Below are 20,649 nucleotides of genomic sequence, written 5' to 3' on the forward strand. Positions count from 1 at the left end.
TACTGAAGGATTATTGCATTAATTTGATTCAGGTGTGCTGGAGAAGGGAAATATCTAAAGTACTGCAGATCAGGAGTAGGAAGAGAGAAAACCTCTCCCATAAAGGTGTTAGCTGAAAATGTGGCATACACTATATGATCAACATGATTCTCTCAGGTTCTGTATCAGGTGTTTAAATAATTTTTGTATGAATGTTAAGAATATGCAGAATATGGTTTGACTTCTCTTAGACTGCAAACCAGCTCTGAAAACCTTAGAGATCATGCAGTGTGAGTGTCAACAAAAAGGAGTTAAGAGAACTGCCTAATTCATATTTAATAGCAAGAAAAGAACAAGTTAATAAATCAAAAACTGTGAGCCATATGCTAATTTTAGCATTATGTCAATGGCATTAACCAAATAAATTCATCCACAGAATGTTGTTTTTAATTATTAATTGAGATTAAAGATTCTGAAAGCAGTGTAATCTGGTTTGAGTCATTTAACTGTTTTAGATACAAACAAGAAACTAATAAAACGATGCTAATAGTTGTTAGCTGGTCACTAAGTAGCCTACAGACATATTACAATTCTGTTATTTACTCTTTTTTACCATTTATTTTTTAATGTACCAAATTCTTGTAAAAATCTATTTTTAAGTGTTGGGACGTTATTTGAAGCTTATTTAGCCATGCTAACTGCTAATGCATTTTGCTAACTGCAGTTAGCATTTTGACCAGGTTTAGAGATTCACTAAGTATCAAATCCCTACACATTAGTGAAACTTAATTTATTTTTAACCTGTTAGATGCTTATTTATAAACCTAAGAATGTGAAGATATTTTGTGGGGTATGAGAGTGACGCAGACCTAAAATTAGCAAAGTAGCACATTATGTTGTCTAAACTACATATCAGAGTTTATTTCTGTCTAGTGGTGTTCAAAACTTTATTTAGCTTTAAAATAATGTACAAAACCTTTGTTTTTAACTTTATATCAAGAAGGCTGCCCTTTAATTTGATTCTCTCTTTTCTACCATGTAATTAAATCCTAAACTGAAGCGTTAACTTCCCAGAATCTGAATTTAGCGTTTCTATGGTGTGTACCATCATCAATCAATTACAGCAGTTAATGAGGTGATAGCTGCCTGTTTAGATGCCCTCCACCTGTCTGTCAGGGAAAACAAATTATCTTCACTGTAAATGAGCTTAGCATAGTATATTTATCCACATAAAACATGAGCTTCAGACGTGAGCTCTGAAGCTCACAGACATGCAAACCCATTAAGATCTGTTAAACAAAGATGGTAGCAAACAATAAATGTTTCATAGCCAAAGCTCCGTTTGTCAATTTTGAGTATTTTTAGCTAAACTGCTTTTTGCTACCAGAGTGGTCTGTGACAGAGAGGCAGTGTCTTGGGACTACAGAGTTTACAGTGTCCTCTGAATGTGAAGGTTTCCTGGAAAACAGTCAACATTTCAGTGCTTTTGTCCTCTCATGGAGTCAAGAACAAAAGAAGCAAAAAAGATACAAGTCCCATGTGGATGCTGCTCTTTCCAACTGACCCACTTACATATAAACACACAGTCTAATTTACTCTGAAAACCTCACACTTCCTTCCTACCCGGTGTCTCTGCATGTCATATTTTCTGCTCCGTCTTTTCAATGTCATTCCATTCCTCCGTCCTTGACATTCCTCACAGGGCTGGAGTCTCCGTCTCCACCCTGAGGATCTGTTAAAACGACCCGACAGACGGATACAGAAGCCCACAGCAATTCCTTAGAAGAGTTTAAAAGAACAGCTCATCCTGCCATCTGCTGAACAAAGTAAATCCGCTTTCCTTTGTGATTTTCTTCATGTTAATTCAATACGGTTCATTAAAACACAGCCAAATTACAAAAAAAATATATCTTAAGGCAGTTTAGAAACTGGTCCAATTCACTTGCAGTTCTATGGACTCAAAATGTGGTCCAAAATCAATAGAAATCAAGCCAATTTATTCTTCACCATTAGATCCATTGACGTAGAAAAGGCACAAGGGATAAGTGAACTACGCTGCTGCCAACTCTCTCACAAAATGAAGATTTTATTTCTTAAAATTTTTATTTTTGAAGAAAAAAATGAAAAACTAAGAGCCCACTGCACTGAACCCCAATGAAAACCTCCTGGTTATTCCACCAAATGTTGATTTCTGAACTCTTCCTGCGTTAAAACATCAGTATTGTTGTCTTTAATTTAATACGAACTTGTTTTCTTCGCATTATTTGAGGTCTGGAAGCGCTGCATTTTCTTCATTATTTAGATCGTTTCTCATTTTCTGCAGTAGTTTAGTCAGTGGTTCATTGAATAAAAAAACAATGTTAATTTCACTCAAACATACCTATAAAGACTATAATTAGAGAAACTGATCATTTTGTTGTGGTCTCTTAACTTTTTACAGAGCTGTATATATGTATATATTATAATTATGAACTATTTAGCGTTTACATTTTATTTATGGATTTAAATGTACTGACAAAAGCTATATAGAGGAAGACATTGTTCTGTAGTTACGTTTGAGTCATAATTTATTGCTGCCAACCAATTCATTTAGCTGCTGGTGTCTGTGCCAGGATCACATTTTATGCACAGTACAGCTGCAAGTCAATAAATTACAAGCGTTATATCCTCCCTTCCCATCTCCAGAGTCTCCCCTGAAACACTGGACTCGTGAATTTCAGACCAAATTACTAAATCAAAGCAATGGCCTCGACTTAATTTACTGTTGTTTATTTGGTAAATGAAATCAAGTGGTGTTGAGACACAAACTGTTTTGAGTGAACTCCGATATTACAGAACAATTAGAGTTAAACTTTTTTAAACTTTTAAAATTATGTAGCTTTAATGTTATTAAAGCTAAAGTTTAATCAGTAATACTTTTAGAACAAATTTATGTCAGATCATGATTTCTTGGTTAATGTCAAGTTGTCCTAACAAAAACATTTTGAATAATGTCAACTTTGTATTAAAAGTGTCATGATTTACTGAATGACACTTTATGACAACAATCATAAATATTCATGAAGACTTACTCATGTTTATGACAGGTGTCATGTCATGTTTATGACAGGATTCGTGTCATGTTTATGACAGGATTCGTGTCATGTTTATGATGGTGTCATGTTTGACAGTGTCATGTCATGTTTATGACGGTGTCATGTCATGTTTATGACAGGATTCATGTCATGTTTATGACGGTGTCATGTTTATGACAGTGTCATGTCATGTTTATGACAGTGTCATGCCATGTTTATGACAGTGTCATGCCATGTTTATGACGGTGTCATGTTTATGACGGTGTCATGTTTATGACAGTGTCATGTCATGTTTATGACAGTGTCATGTCATGTTTATGACGGTGTCATGTTTATGACGGTGTCATGTTTATGACAGTGTCATGTCATGTTTATGACGGTGTCATGTTTATGACGGTGTCATGTTTATGACAGTGTCATGTCATGTTTATGACGGTGTCATGTTTATGACGGTGTCATGTTTATGACAGTGTCATGTCATGTTTATGACGGTGTCATGTTTATGACAGTGTCATGTTTATGACAATGTCATGTCATGTTTATGACAGTGTCATGTTTATGACAATGTCATGTCATGTTTATGATGGTGTCATGTTTGACAATGTCATGTCATGTTTATGACGGTGTCATGTTATGTTTATAACGGTGTCATGTTTATGACGGTGTCATGTTTATGACAGTGTCATGTCATGTTTATGACAGTGTCATGTCATGTTTATGACGGTGTCATGTTTATGACGGTGTCATGTTTATGACAGTGTCATGTTTATGACAATGTCATGTCATGTTTATGACAGTGTCATGTTTATGACAATGTCATGTCATGTTTATGATGGTGTCATGTTTGACAATGTCATGTCATGTTTATGACGGTGTCATGTTATGTTTATAACGGTGTCATGTTTATGACGGTGTCATGTTTATGACGGTGTCATGTCATGTTTATGACGGTGTCATGTTTATGACAGTGTCATGTCATGTTTATGACAGTGTCATGTCATGTTTATGACGGTGTCATGTTTATGACGGTGTCATGTCATGTTTATGACGGTGTCATGTCATGTTTATGACAGTGTCATGTCATGTTTATAACGGTGTCATGTTTATGACGGTGTCATGTTTATGACAGTGTCATGTCATGTTTATGACGGTGTCATGTTTATGACGGTGTCATGATTATGACGGTGTCATGTCATGTTTATGACAGTGTCATGTTATGTTTATAACGGTGTCATGTTTATAACGGTGTCATGTTTATGACGGTGTTATGTCATGTTTATGACGGTGTCATGTCATGTTTATGACGGTGTCATGTTTATGACGGTGTCATGTTTATGACGGTGTCATGTTTATGACGGTGTCATGTTTATGACCGTGTCATGTTCATGACGGTGTTATGTCATGTTTATGACTGTGTCATGTTCATGACGGTGTTATGTCATGTTTATGACTGTGTCATGTTCATGACGGTGTTATGTCATGTTTATGACTGTGTCATGTTCATGACGGTGTTATGTCATGTTTATGACTGTGTCATGTTCATGACGGTGTTATGTCATGTTTATGACTGTGTCATGTTCATGACGGTGTTATGTCATGTTTATGACTGTGTCATGTTCATGACGGTGTTATGTCAGTCTTCTTCACAACCCGTCAAATAAAGTGTTACCGAGTTAGTTGATCAAATTTCACCTGGGAAGAAAAGTTAAAGTTTCTAAAAAAGTCAAATAAAAATGTATTTCTCACAAATTCCTCATTTTGAGTAAGAATGTAGTGAAAGAGGAAGTAAAGAAGTTCGTTTTAACAGAAAAATATCTATAGCAAAACTTCCAGGGCAGTATGGATTCACTTTAATGAAATGAAACAAAAATAATTTTTTTTCTATACTTAGCTTTACTGTGATGAATAACTTTTGTATTATTATTATGTTTTTTGTTGTGTTGTTGCCTTTGTACCCAGATTTTAATAAAATAAATATTAATTTCAGACCTTTCTGTACATGGATGCATAAAGAAATAGTTATTAAATTTTTTAGAATAGTGTTGAAAAGCTCATTTATTTCAGTAACTATGCTCGATACAGAAAACATATGTAGATTATTTACACACTGATGTTTTCAAGCCTTTATTTCCGTTATGATAATTTTCTGATTACAACTAAATAACACTGTTTTTAAGATTAGAAAATTACAGTCCTATAAAACATTTTTAAAAAACATTTAAATACAGAAATATTCACTTAATAATAAAAAGTACGTTTAACACTTCCTTTAAAGTTATTTCCAAAATGTTCTTCTAATCTGACAAATTGAATATATGCAGTACAATTAGTCCGGAATTAAACAGTGCCTGCACAATTTATGGAAAAATTACAGTTTCACTGATTTTAAATAGACTGCAGATATCAAGTGTTCATGATATTAAATCCTAATTTAAAATGAAGAACAGAGCATGCATAAATGCCATTTTCCCTGCAACCTATTTTTGCTCAAGCAGCGGTGGGCTGCGTATGATGGAGTATTGTTGTTCATTGAAGCCCCTGAAGCCCAGCAGTGACTCTCTCACTAGGAAGGTGATAAGTCGGACCTTTTGTGTTTAGGCCTCAAGCAGAAAGTTTAAAGGCTTGCAAGATGGATCACATCCGTCACGACTGATTCCTGCAAATCTTAGAAGAACCGAGCTGCTTCAGAAGGTATTTCTCTCAGTACCGCAGCTCAAAAACTGACAAATGTTTCAGAAAACTGATTTTTAGTCATTATTCTTTCACCTTAATGTATTCCTTTAGATTTTATACATGCAGAAACGCAACTTTACAACTTTAAGATATGATGGCAGCACTGGAGCACTGTGCTTTTAAAAAAAAAATTTTTAATTTCTAATTACTCGCAGTTTTGAGAGATAGCCATAAAAAATAATTTAAAACCACCTATTAATGTTAGGTCCATCTTCAGTCTTGAGGAGATTTTTTATTTTCAGCTGGTAGTATAATCATAAATATGTTCATATTAGCCAGTATTGGTGTTTGTCAGTGAGATATATTCAACATTCAAACAAATCAAAGCAATCAGGATTCATTCTTCAATTTTGTTCCCTCTGGGATTTTTTGCGAGCTACAGATTTTGATTCTGTGTTGTTTATGCTTTTCAATTATTTTGGAAAGCCCATATTTCCTGAGTTTGATCCCAAACACCATCTAATTGGTTACATAGTGGTTTAAAGAGAATTAAGTCAATGTTTTGCAGTGGCTATCATAAATATTTGACCCACATCATACAGATCAAGTCTATTAAATGCTGAAATAAACTGTATTTTTCAAATACAAATAATGTTGGTTATCATAACTGACCTAAAATAGGAAACGTTTAGTCTGCAATAATGTCAGCCAGAGAAAAAAGGTCATATGTCATCTTATACACTTTATGGAAACATTAAGTTTGAACGGTAAGCAGCATATAAAGGACTAAATATTTGGGATAGAAGAAATTTAAATTTACCTCCAGATACCAGGAGCTAAATGTGAATCATCATAGCGTTGCTCACCAAACATTCAGGTCAACACCGTCAATTATGCAGTCATTTTTTCCCCACAGTAGCTAACAAGCAAAACAAATTTCCACCTGAAAAAATTTATGTTTCTCTGTTTTTACTGTAGGATGCAAGCATCACCATAAAGCTGCAGGAACACCAAGGAAGAAATTTCATGATCTGGATACCAAAAGCATCAGTTGATGATTACAGCAGTAAATACAGATTTTTTGTGTCTGTTTGTTTTAAAGCGATGTATTGCAAATGGATATAAGAAGTGAACCACATCCCATCCATTATGAGTGTTTCAGGGGGGGAAAAAACAGGATCCGTTCCCTGAGGAAATCTGGGATGGGAATCATTGAACACTGACTGACCATTTCTAGTGAGCTTCCAACGCTCACATACAACGCAGAACAGCTAAAAGCTTCTGCAGAGAGAAACAAAAACTTCACTTGAATTCCTGTGAGAAATCCTGGCATTTCCAGTTCATTACAGTTCAGCTTTAAAAACAAACAGCAGACATCGCCGACATGTCTGCATCTCAAACCTTAAGTCAGGATATGAATCCGTTTCTCCTGTAAGATGCAGTGGAAGTGGCCACAGTGCTAGAAATGGGAATTGATAAGATTTGATCAATTTCATTAAATGATTCAATTCCTTATCGATTGTCATATCAATTCTCATTGAATTAGGAGATGGACTCTGAGCTCTAATGGTACGTTCACACCAAATGCAATGTATTTGGTGTGAACGTACCATGTCATGTCAAAAACACACATGTCAAAAACGCGTCTGACGTTTCGCACCTAGCGTTTCACGCATCAGGTTTACATTAAAAATCTACGTGGAGGCTCGTCGAGGGCACCTCAAAACTGCTCCAGCCGTTGTCTGTTGCCGGCCTTTTTGTCAGACGTGTTGGAAAGCTTGGCGCCTCAAACGCTCAAAACACTGAAAACGCATCAAGTCGCGCCACGCTAGACAAACGAAATGCGCCTCTACATAGACTTTGAACGTAAACTACACGCGTGAAACGTGTTTAGTGTGAACGCAACATAAGCTCTCTCGAGTGTCAACGGTGTTGCTAAGCAACATATCAAGCACTTTACATTCATACAAATCATTTGCTTTTCTGTGCGGTCAACTGTTTAAGGATGTTGGCAGTATTTCTTCCTGCTATTGTTATAAAATTTCTGAACGTGTTACTGGACACACATTACTGGAACCAACAAGCGTTATCGTTAAGCAGGCAACTTAACAAGCCCAAAAAACTGAGCTACTAAGAACCAGTTCTCCACTCCCATCCCTACTTTGCTGTAGCTGGAGATCAAAAAATGTATGCAGCAAATATGCACAGACTGGTTTTATCTTTTACGTTGTACCCTCTCTCTGAAAACTACCTCACTAAACAAGCCGACTAAAGAGTAAAAGGTTTGGTGAGCTCTGAAGTTGTCCTGCCGCTAATAGAAACAGGCGAACCCATCAAAAATACAAGTGTCCTTGGAGAAAACGTGCAGGTACAATGATTAATTCTCATTCATGTAATTTCTTCCTGTGTCACCTCTTGTGTCTGCATGACACTTTTGTCTCAGCACAATAAAGAAGAAAAGGGTTCATATGCTCTGGGACTGCAGTGCCTTCGCATACAATGATCTCTATATGTGACAGCATCCCAGAAAACATCAGTAATGGAGTGAATTTATATGTTGCATTAAACAAAATACAACATATAGTGAAAAGAAACAAGTCCCACAAGGTCGCTGTGCATGACAACTGACCCACTTGCACACAAACATCTCGCCTCATTTCCATTGAAAGCCTCTCCGACTCTCACTCTCTCTGTTGCTCTGCGCACACTTCGCTTCTCGTGTCACTTCATTCCTCGCTCTTCCTGACGTTCCTCACCTGTCTGCTGCTCTCCACGCGCTGCAGCTCCAGAACGCCCAGAGAAAATAAAACACAGATCTCACACATTCTGGGGCATTTGGAGTGACAATAAGCCCTAATGGATGATGTCTCTTTGAATTTGAGCGCATTTTGGGTAATTAATGCTTTGCAAAAAGTCAGATGAATTGAAATAGGTTGTTAAAATAAGCTACACAGGGATGATGTATTACCAAATATATTAAATAACTCCCCTTAGCTGCTAGGGCGTGACCTGGGGAAAACCTTTTTCTGCAATGGGAGGTGTGGAAGAGAGGAAAAAAACAACTAAAGTGAGTATGAATCAGTAGCCTTAGATTTCAGAAAGCAAAGCCTGAAACCGACTCCTTTTTAAGATTTACCGACAATGTTTGGACTGAAGAAAATAAATAAAAAAAGCACAAAGCCAAAGCAAGTGTTTGAAGATAGCAAAAAAAAAAAGGATCCAGAACTACAAAGGAGCAGATAACCACAAAAATAGGTTAATTCAATCTGCTTCAACACCATCGTCAGAATGGAAACAGTGCATTAAATTAGCAGGCGAGGAAAGCAGCGGTTCATTTTTATTAGTCAGTTTTTGCCAAAGTTGGCTTCGAGACCTTTGGTGATTAACCTGGAGATGTTCTCCATTAAATAAACCCCGACAATAATTCGAAGGAGATGTGCAGGAACAACATCCATAAACCTCAAGTCATCAAACTACAGAGGGAACGTTTCAGATCACAAATCCTACTTTGAATGAAATTAACTTTGAGTATTAAACAAGCTCTGTCAGAAAAAAGTAGAACTGAAGTCATCATTTCTAATCTTCTCAAAGGAATAAAGGTATTTCTTGTAATTTATCCCCTATCTCTTCTATTTTTAAGACATTATATTTTATTTCCAAACATTAATCCAAGTTGGCCCAAGGTAAAAGCGAATTAGCAGCTGCTTAGAGGCCACCTGCTTGCTTAAGGCTTGAATTTAAACAGGGCAGGTTGCAGCGGTAGCACAAAAACTGAAGAAAACTTTCACAGTTTGAAAGTTATGCTGACAGAATCCCGGTTTAACATTTAATCCAAAGTGCAAAATGTTACAAGAGATAAATCAGAGAAAGTAATGCATGTGACTGTCCAACAAAAACTGTTATATGTACAAATTAATTCATTAGCTATAAAACAGAAACTTTCAGGTTTTATTCTATGGCTTATCCTTCAGTTTAAGCAGGCGAAGTATCAATAAATCATTAACAATACATATCCCGATCAATATCAATAGATAATACATCTGATATAGAATATTCACTGAACTCCAATCCAGAACAGCAAAGCATTCTGGGAGATGTAGGCAGAGGAAAAGCTTTAGCTGCTCAGCCCATCAGGGACAGCTTAGCACGTTTAGGGGAATCAACTTACTCACTCACTCTTCGGTTACCTAGCAACTCACTCACTCACTCTCTGGTTACCTAGCAACGATCTGAAGAGCAACTGGGGCAGCAGCAGTTTCAGGTTTTGCCACAGTGGCTCATAACAGCTTAAAAATAAACAAGGTGGTGTGAATAAAACAGAAAACTATCACCTTGGTAGAATTTCTGATGTTTAAAACAAAAAAACTAAACAATAATTTTCAATAGAATGATATGAAATGCTTATATCATAAGTTTTTCAGCCATATCCTTTATTGTAAGGATCTACTTATGCTTTGTTTTGGCGAGTACCGTCACATGTTGTTCATATTTTTGCCTGATATGTTTTTTTTGTTATATTTACCATTTATGTTTTTATTGTCTAATTAAATTTTTAGGCCTTTGTAAAGTGAAAACAGCAAACAAAGAACGAGCTGTGGTCAGACAAGACAATATGTGAAACATGGCGGTGGCAGCTTTATGCTGTGGGCATTTTATCAGCAATGGCATGTAAGCTGGTCAGAGTGGATGGGAAGATGAAGGGAACTAAATACAGAACAACAATGGAGGAAAACTCTTGAGACAGAGGCAATGGAATGGCTTACATCAATGTTTTTCAATGTGCTAGACTGGCCTAGTCAAAGGTCAGACCGAAAACCAATTGAAAATCTGTCGCAAAGCTTGAAAATTCATATTTGCTAAGATACTATACTGGCCAAGTTTGAGCTAGAAGAGATTTGCCTCGGGCGTGCCGTGGTGGCGTAGGGGTCAGAGTGACCCATGTTTGAAGGCCTTGAGTCCTTGATGCGGCCGTTGCGGGTTCGACTCCCGGATCCGATGACATTTGCCACATGTCTTCCCCCTTTCCTGTCAGCCTACTGTCATATAAGGGACACTATAACCCACAAAAGACCCCCTGGAGGGGTAAAAAAAAAAAAAAAGAAGAGATTTGCCTCCAAAAATTAAAGTAATTGCAGCAAAAGGCGGTTCTAAAAACTACAGACTGAGTTACGCACTATTTTGTGTTGTTCACATTTAAAAACAAATAAAACCCCAGAAAGTTATGGTTGTGATAAACTGTCGACAAAACATATGAAAACAATTTCACCGAACATCTCTTGGTGAATTGATCCATTCCAGCTCCACTGGACCATTTTTCATCCACAGATTAAACGCTGGCGTCTGATTCTCCCATCATAGTCCATTTCTCCTTCCATGTCCCTGTCCTTCCCTCCCTCCACGCCTCTCTAGACAGAGTGTGATAATACAGGCCTAATCCCTCTCTTCTCCCAATCCCTCCGTCAAATGAAAGAAGGGATATAAGCACATTACAAATCTCATTACCAGGCTTTAGGTATGCCTGTGAGCGCCGCCTGTGCTGCATACCGCCGCCTCATCAGCTGCTTACAGTAGGTGAGTGGGGGGTTTGTGCACAACGCTGACGAAGTAATGTTTGTTCATACTGTATCCATTACAGCTCGAGTGTCTTTAATTTGTTCCTATGTGTGTTTCGTGCAACATGTGAGACGGGCAATAAATGCTTTAAACACCAGGAATAATCTGCATATCCAATATGAGAGAAAAACACCCAGCGGAACCACAAACATCGGAAATGATCCCGTCTCGTCTTTCTGCGCTTCATTCCACTGAGCATGTTTTTAGATGTCAGATACAATTAGTCAGGCTCGATTATGATGCATGTTATTCGCATTATTTAGTTTTAAATTCATGATTACGGTGCGTGTCGATGCAGATATTGACCAAACGGGCAGATGTTTGAATTTATTTCAAACTGCAGGACAAAATAAAACCCCATGAATGAAAACTTAAAAGTATGTAAAAGACCTAAAATCCAAACTATGATTCTGTTTATTTCACCAAATTTAAAGTGGACCCTTTGGTATTTACTTAAAAGCAATCTTTAGATAAAATCAAAATTACTAAATCTACTTCAGTTCAGGTTTTGCATCGGATCTTTACTGAATTGTTTCTTACCAACCTTTGCAGCAGGTATTTTTCTTTGTGTTACTATTTATACAAAAGAACAAACTCTGTAAGACCTTGCACAAACATTGATTAAACCACTAAAAGAATAGTCAATTTCTCCACAATGAACGTTGCATAACTGTGGGATAAAAAAAGATTTCGTGGTTGGGAAAGAGAAAGAGGGAAGAAAACCCTCAGCGCTGCACTCCAGAGTTGTTAAGTAGCTCGACAAGCTCAAAGAGCGAAGCAAGCTCGCCGTCTCTCCCCTCCAAGACGTCAGTTGTGCAGAGAAGGAAGGAAAGTGGAGAACTTCTGCCTTGGAGAACAAAGAGCTGTGATCACTGCTCAACGGAGCACTGAGGGCTAAAACCTTTCGCCTCCCAGAGAGCGAAGCCGGGTTGTTCAGGAAGGCCTCTCTCTGCCTGCAGCTATCGGACGGCTCGACAAACCCATTTGTCTTTTGGTGGGTGCTTTCCTCCAACGTAGATCTACAAGTCTTTAAATTTTTAGCTCTGGTGGCCTCTGGAGAATGAAATCCCCTCACTCTCTATTCCAGCATATCTTTCTTTATTTTTTCTTCTTCCGCAGAGAAAATGTAAATAATTCAACAGGGATGATTTATTGTGAAGTGACTGTTTATGATTCAGTGACGCCGTCTTGGATTGCGGCACATTTTATAAATATATTTCATTATACATCGTCATTAGGGGAAATGTGACCGACGTACCCATGGTGACAGGTGGGACGACCGGGTCGGTGGAGGAGGGCTTCGCCTTTACTGGAATAGGTGTGGTCGGCCCATTAACCATCACATGACCTGGATACCAAAATAAGTGAAACAAGTTAAGTGCACTCCAACACAAAGCACAAAAACAAACAAATAATGCAAAATGCACATTACTATTTCTCTTTGCATACGCCTCCTTTTGTAGGTTAGAAGTATTCAGCACAAATATTGAATTCTTTTATGACCCAAGGCTTGCTGCAAGGCATTTTATTTATACCATTGATTTGTTTTTGTAAATCAGGTCTTACTTTTTGCTTAGAAAATATAAAAATCTCTCGTCTATGAGTTTGAAAAGAAATCATGCCTTTAGCTCTTGAAAGTTGATATATTTCACAACTCTGAAGTCACAAACGCAATCACGAACCGATGGCTTTGTTCCAGACACACGTCGAGTTATTAACCTTCAATTTGTGCTTACAGAAACCTGCTTTCGCTCTGCAATTTGCCCGCTTGAACTGCAAACACAGCAAACGCACAACCCTGGTCAGGAAAACTCTAATGTCCTTGTTTGATCATGAGGCGATTATCACACTGACCGAGGTAGTGCAGCAGCTTCTGCGCTCGGTTCTGAGTGGGTTTGAGGTTGAACAGTTCTGGATTCTCGTCAATGAACTGGGTGTCCACAGTGGAGTGCAGGAACTGGTTGTTGGACAGGACATTCTGGAGGAACGGGATGTTGGTCTGGAAAAACAAAAGAAGACATTAAGATGGTTTTTAACAGAGCTGGAACTGATCCGATTCCTTTGCAGTTTCACTCTTGCAACAGATATCGGTGGAGGATTCAACCACCAAATAGTTTATGGTGTGAAAAATTGCTACATTACAAAACAATAATATTCTGCAGCAACAGGAAGGCTGAATAATAGAAGTTTTATTTTATTATTTTGAACTTTCAACCATTACCTGAAAGAGCATAAAGGATTTAGAAATATTGGAAGACTGACAGCAAAACTTACAATCTAGAAAACGTCTGTCAAAGAAAAGCTAATCTTGCAAACCACGCAAATAAAAATAGTTTAAACCTAAAGAAAAATCTCCCTTTAACATGTTTGTTTAGCTACTTGCAGACATAAGTGGTTGGAAATTAACGCCAAACACAGTAGCCTGTTCTTTAGCTGCAACTGTGCTAATGATTTAAAAATATCACCCATTATAAAGAAAATTTACTATCTAATATATCTTTCTACATATATTAACTGCCTAAATAAAAATTCCCATAAACAGTTTAGAAAACGTTTCCATCCTGTTTTTGATTTAGTTTCTCTAAAATAAGCTTTTACTTCACTCATGTCTCTACCTAATGACCATTATAGTAGAAAAAGATTAAATCACATCTTTATTACTTTTGCTGCTGAACGTAGACTAAAAACAGGAAGTACTAATATTCTACTTTATCTGCTGTTAAAATTAGCGGAGCTAGCGCAATGTTAATTTAACTAGTTAAAAACCATTATATGCACATTTAATTTATTTCATTCAAATATTATATGCCCACTTTATTAATTAATTTTCACAATTTGTCAAATTGAGACTTAATGTCTGAAAATATGTACAGACTGATACTGTTAGCAATGCTCACTGTGAAGAAAAATAATAATAATAATCTCAATTTTAATGCAAAAGTAAATTACTTTATTGATCTTTATCTCTCAGGTCGAACATCTAGAAAGTACAAGCAGCTGATACAGTTAGCAATGCTAACTTTGTTACTACACTGTTACAAACACAATCTAATAAGGTTTTAACATTTTCTGCATCATATAATTTGACTTAATTTCACCTATAAAAACAGTGGTATGATGCTTTTACAAATAGTTAATAATTAATGGCAGAAAGGCTATTAAATCATGCAACCAAGTAATTTTGTTGCTAAATAAATTCACTTCCAAGGTTGTTTATTGTACTAACGTTTAACACACAAGACGCAGGTTAATGTTTAAAACTAATATTAAAATATTTTAAGAAGACAAATATTCACATCACAAAATTAACACCACAACAGTACAAAGGCCAGTACCTGTGTGTTTTATTATTATTATTGGCTTCAACACCAGCAGCAAATAATGATTAAGTAAAAGCATCAGATCATGACCCAAAACATAGGATCTGAATCTTTTCTATTAAAATCCGCTTACAGAGGGATATTTTAAACATTTCTTTCATCAAATCAAGCACAAAAACAGCTCACTGTGAATAAAACATCAGAGAGAAATTATGCTCCTGTTTTGCACTTTAGCCATATGAAAGGTTGCATTTATTAGACAAGAATGCTTCATTTGAAGTTCAAACAAAACATACTCCATCTGCACAGTGGTAAACAAACCACAGCTTCACAAAACCTCATTTTAATCCTGACAACTACTGCAGACAAACACCAAACACACAGAACAGAGAACGTCAGCTGTTGAAATTAATTACATTTCATTTCTTGTTGGCTGCAGAATAATCACGGAGCCGATTTAAATCTGAATTAACAAAAAGGGAGAATGAGTGAATGAGAGAAAAACAGAGGGCAGAGATAAGTAATTGTTTTCCTCATTACTTGATGTGTTGCTGTAAGGCTTTGTAATTATTGTGGTTAGGCTGCACTTAATTGCTGTTGGAGGTTGAAAGTTGAGGCTAAAGAGAAATGAGGGTGACAGAGAAAAAAGGAGAGAGAAAGAAAAAGAGAAAGAAAGAAGGGATTAACAAGAAGAAAAGCAGAAAGCTGAGTGAAAGGATTTGTAATTATTGGAGCTGCTTTAAATAATAAGTGTTTCACAAACCAAAGTAAAGAGGTAGCGCAAAATAAACCCCGACAGTTTGCTCATGACCTGACGTGACATTTGCAAAGAAGAGCTGTTTTCACACACACAGAGCTCAGCGATAACGACAGAGAGTCCCCGAGAACCCGCCTGGTGTCGGATTAAAAGCAGTTTCTAAGCTCGTTGGACAGAACAACATCATTTCAAGGGCTTTAAGACACGTATGCAAATGCAAACAATCACCGCAGGACGCCTGCGATTCAAAGGAAACAGTTGAGCCTTTGTTTCCTTTCAGTGGCCTGAAATAACTCGGGGATCTGTCCGTATCCACGAGAAGTTTAGCGATAAACAAACCTCGCTGATCTCATTACAGGAGCAGCGCCATCAGAGAGGAGGGCCGGCTCGACAAATCGATGGGATTGTATGAATAAAACAAACATGCCAGTCATGGCAGCAGCTCCTAAACAAGATACAGAACTACAGACGGGATTTTATTTACAACATTACAGACGAAAACAGACAGAACCGTTTGCAGCCGCTCGCTTTAATGTTTAATTCAGTGTCTTTAATTAATGCCATTAATCCTAGCTGTGGCCTTTTGCATCCATGCGTCACTGTCAATCAGATTTATTTATTCATTTTGGTTATTTTTAACCTAAAAAAAACCCCCAACAATTTTGATTTAAAAAGAAAAAAAAGCATAACAAGACAAAACTAAAATTTCTACAGAAAGTTTAGACCAAAAAAGTGAAGGTAGCATCATAAGTTTATTATACTTCTTCTTTTTTATGCATCAACATCAAAACTGCTGAGTCTTTTCTGTATATTTTTAAAAACATATCTCTTAGGAAATCCAGCTGAGTCTGCAGACAAACTCGAAAAAGAGTCTAAAGATCAACAGCTTTAAAAAGTGTGAATATTCTTCATTTTTATCTTCTTCCCATAGTTGAAAGTCCGTTTGAAGAGAGACAAGTCTCTAGTTTTCTCTGACTACCCCTCCCCCACATGTTGCTGCACACTGCTATTTAGATGAGAAAAATGCTCCTATATTTTTCCATCACATGCAAAAAGAACGAACACACACCAAGCAGTCTTATACAGGAAGTACAGATATAAAATTAATTTTATGCTTTAACTGGGTATCTGGGAAACAACTAACTACAGGCTGACTAGCTGATCAGATAACTAAAATAATTAACTTCATCTTTAACTACTACTATATTTATCATGTTTGTTTTACGTTTTATTCTGAATATCAAAATGAAAACAAACAAATGGCAAATCCACGATGACGACGCTTCACTTCCTCTCTGTCCCACAGCCAGTCATGTAAGATAAAGTATTTCTTAAATCTTGTGATTTATTTACTTTTTTTTTCTTCACAAAGTCAAAATGTCAGATTTAGACTTGTGTGCAGCAAACACACACACTTCATTCATAAGCTTCAGGTTCCACAGTTCATTTTAGCATCAAGATATTCTCGGAAAATGTGAACTGTTTCAACATTTTTTTGACCCCAAGAGAGAAAATGTACTATATGTCAGAAAAAATAAAAACTACCAATAATCAAAGCTCACCACTTTTATGACAGTCTAATTTTTTCATTGCTCTTTCTCAGCAGTGAAAGAGAGCAAGAGTAAGGAAAAAAAGTTTAACAACCCATTTTCTGCAGTTTAATGGGAGTTCACCAAACATGCACTCCAGCATCAACTAATGCTGATTCATCACTGAACCCCACAGACTGTAACTGCTTCCCTGTAGCACATTGAAAACTTGTTTTCTTTTAGTTTTGAGTTAATGATGGATCTAGTTAGGCTTTTCGGTAAGTAGATGCCACTTCCTGCAGTTCGGCCATAAACACTGAGCATTCCTCCTGCTCAATTTACTTCCATTTCTGTTCTTGTGCATTTCCTCTGCTGCTTTCAGTTTTCTGTCCTGACTCTCTGATGTCTTTCTTGGTCTACAGTGACGTTTTCCTACGACAACCTTCCTCTTTTGTTTGTACTTTCTCAGGATTTAAGACGCAGCTGAGTAGAAATCAATATCTTTTGCTGTATTTCATGTCGATCCACATTGCTGAAGGAGTTTTAAGATCCTCTGCACTGTTTCAACCGATAGTTTTCTTGTTGGTGCCGTGTTTGCTGTCCGTCAGATGTGATCAATCTTTAAGGTAGTTTACCTGCAGACTCATTTGCACAGAAAAACCTGTGCAGGTATTAAGATTATGGATCACAGCCTCTTAAAATGCTTAAAACTGCCTAGTTTAATAGTTCAAACAGCAACTACATTAATATGCATCCACACTACTGGAAAAGCCAACTTCAAAAGGCTTTCTTATCTGTGCTCTATGTTTTACAGCCAATCAGTGGCGAGGAAAGTGAATGCCGCTCCTGGATTGGCTGCTTTGGAAAAGCCACCTGGCTATTTAGTTTCCCAACCTGCATTTTCTGTAGAATATTTTAGATATGCTCTACAAAAAAAAAAAATTCACCAATCTGGAATCAAATTCCACGAAACAACTTGCAAATATTAAGGCATAAGAGTAAAAAATAAAGTTAAACTAAGTCAAATTACTGACTCAACAGCTTCAAAAGTAATAAATCCATATTTTCGTCCAGGCTTGTGCAGCTTAATGAGAATTGACTCACTGTTTTATGCTGAGCGTGTCTGTTTCAGAGCTTTGTTTTTTAAAATCTGCACACAGAAACAACGGCAGCCATTGTGTCACAGCTTTAATAATGCAACATGAAAGGGTGATAAAAAATGAGTATCTCAAATGTAAACATAATGCAGAACTAAGTACAACTGAGAATATCAAATATTTCAGCTGAAGTACAACAACTCTGACGCCACAAAACTGTTATGTTGACGAGCGCAGTATTAACTCATGCATTGAGCTTTTTATTATCACATTATATGCAACAGCAGCCAAAGGAGGATTTAGATCCCCAGCCTGTTTGTGGGTTTATTCTCTTGCCCTTAAAATATACTACCAGAAACCATAAAACTCCCAGATCTTTGTTAGAAAATTTCATAAACATGCTTTATTACTCTCTAGATAAAACTACAGGGAGGCGCTGCTTTTCCTGAGAGATAATCATGTTCCCAGCAAGGGAAGAGAGGTTTTTATTTTTTGGATATATAGGAAGAAACAACCAACGCTATTCACAGCGTCTTGCTACGAAGAGGCGCGTAGGAGAGAGAGAGACAGAAAAAAAAGAAAAGGCAGTAGCTGAGGGATTCAGGCGGCTGTGCTGTTCTGCCAAGCCTGCAGCTACAAACCCTGGACCAAAACAAAGAGATCAGTGCAATAACAGCAGCAACACTTCAAAAACATGGCAGCTTTCTCTCTGGTATCTGCACAAACTCCCCTTTTCTGCAGCAACTCGACATGCGGCTATACAAGAAAGCTGCTTTTACAGAAGGTATATTAATTTAAATTAAAACAAAAGAGTTGAGTCAAAGGACAAGCCACTTCAGGGTCATGTGGTAATTAAAAAACAAGCTGATTTCAAGCTGACCTTTCACATACTTTGGTCTCCTCTAACTCTCCAACTTGAAAGAAGTGTGTTTATACAAGTCAAAGCATCTCTCATGTCTTTTCTCTAAAGTAAAAGATCAAAAATAAAGACTGTGAAAGGTAAGTTTTGTTGATTGATTTAAAGTGCAGCCAGCTCTAGCAGGAACATTTAATGTCTCTTCCAAGTTAAAACAATGTGGTAGAAAAAGAATTGGATTCCATTTTTCTCATTGGCTGTGTAATGAAACATGGCCAGACATCAAAAATCAGCATATGCTTTGCAATCCGGCTACTGACATGTCTTTTTTTATTCCTCTGCAGAAGCCGATGGCTGCTGTAGCTCTGCGAGAGCTGACTCAGAGTCCAGGCCAAACAGACAACAGATTAGCTTGTGAGATTCTGGCTGTGATAAATATTTTTGTACATTGTAGTGCTCATTATTTCCATCTTTGCATGAATTTCCTGAGGATTTCCGAACAGATGTTGGGCTGAAATTCCTTCGCTGGCTGAGCTGAGAGACGAGACAATTTGTTTGACAAGATCCGGACCGATTAGGCATTTTCGTCTTTCTGTAGAAGAACTGATGTGTCCTAAAACTTTGAAACCCTCTTTGTTTTCTCACTCACAAATTCTTGTTTGATTTGACTCAAAGATCTGGATAAGAGCCCTTTCTTTGAGACCAGTAAAACTTTGATGAAAACCTTTAAGCATAGTAGTAGTATTCTTAAAAATAAAAGAACTTCTCCCTCCTAATTATAGAAGTAGGCTGAACAATTAGATTGAGTAGCTTCAGATTACTTTTTATTATTTTCTTAATTTTAAATCATTGGGAAGTGTTCTTAATGGTAAATATAAAGCTCATTAATCTGCAACTCGTTTGACTGGTGATAAATCTTAGCTGTGATAAATATCTATAATCGCTTCTTTAAACCTTTCAGTCCTAAACGTCGCAGCGGCAATTCAGCCAAATTTAATTTGCAGTACCGTAATTTCACCACACTTTGCGCTATCTGAAAAATTCCTACAGTTTCTGAAAGGGGAGACGTTGCACTTTCCACCCAATATCGTGTTATTACGGTAATCGGACTCCCGTCGTAGCAGGGAGGGAAATTAATCTGAAAGGCGGTCTCTTAATAGATGGTAAATTGAGAAAATTACTTGCTAGAGGTTGAAAGTTCCAGTTGTTATTGATAAATGGGCAAATATATATTTACTCAAAGGACATTTAAAGAACTGCGTACAATTAAAATAAGCAAAAATATCCAGGCAGAAATTTAAAACTGAGGGTTTATAAAGATGTTCCCTAGTGAGATCGTTCATCACATCACTGTCATAAACGTGACATAAACCTGTTATGAACATGAAGAGGCTCCATGAAAGTTTATAACTCTTGTCATGAAGTGTCGTTCGGTAAATAATGACCCTAACCTTTAATACCAAGTTGCTTTAAAGGTCCACTAAAAGTGACAACTCTGCATTATTTGGTGAATAATGAGACTTTAATGCAAAGTTAGCACTTTTCATGGACTTTTAATGTAGTAAAATTGTAATTATTTACAGAATGAAACTTCATGACAAGAGTTAAACATTCCTAAAGACTTATTCACCTTCTTCAGGTGTTATGTTTATGACAGTGTCATGTCTGTCTCATTCACACCTCTTCATGAAAGCGTTAACTCTGACTAATTCTGAGACTTTTTATGTGTATTGATATAATTTAAAGTAGCT

At 36.9% G+C, this 20,649-nt stretch overlaps 1 protein-coding gene across 1 annotated transcript in view; it reads right to left on the minus strand.

The window, feature by feature from the left end:
• pc (pyruvate carboxylase) overlaps nt 1-20,649 on the minus strand; it is a 371,443-nt gene that overhangs the window by 69,283 nt on the left and 281,511 nt on the right. The window contains exons 13-14 of the mRNA XM_023345780.1: nt 13,194-13,338; nt 12,598-12,687 (exon numbers count right to left, since the gene is read on the minus strand). Coding sequence (XP_023201548.1) covers nt 12,598-12,687; nt 13,194-13,338 — 235 coding nt within the window. The remainder of the gene's footprint in view (nt 1-12,597; nt 12,688-13,193; nt 13,339-20,649) is intronic.

Source organism: Xiphophorus maculatus, chromosome 14 (genome assembly GCF_002775205.1).
Source record: "Xiphophorus maculatus strain JP 163 A chromosome 14, X_maculatus-5.0-male, whole genome shotgun sequence".
Classification (NCBI taxonomy): Eukaryota; Metazoa; Chordata; class Actinopteri; order Cyprinodontiformes; family Poeciliidae; genus Xiphophorus; species Xiphophorus maculatus.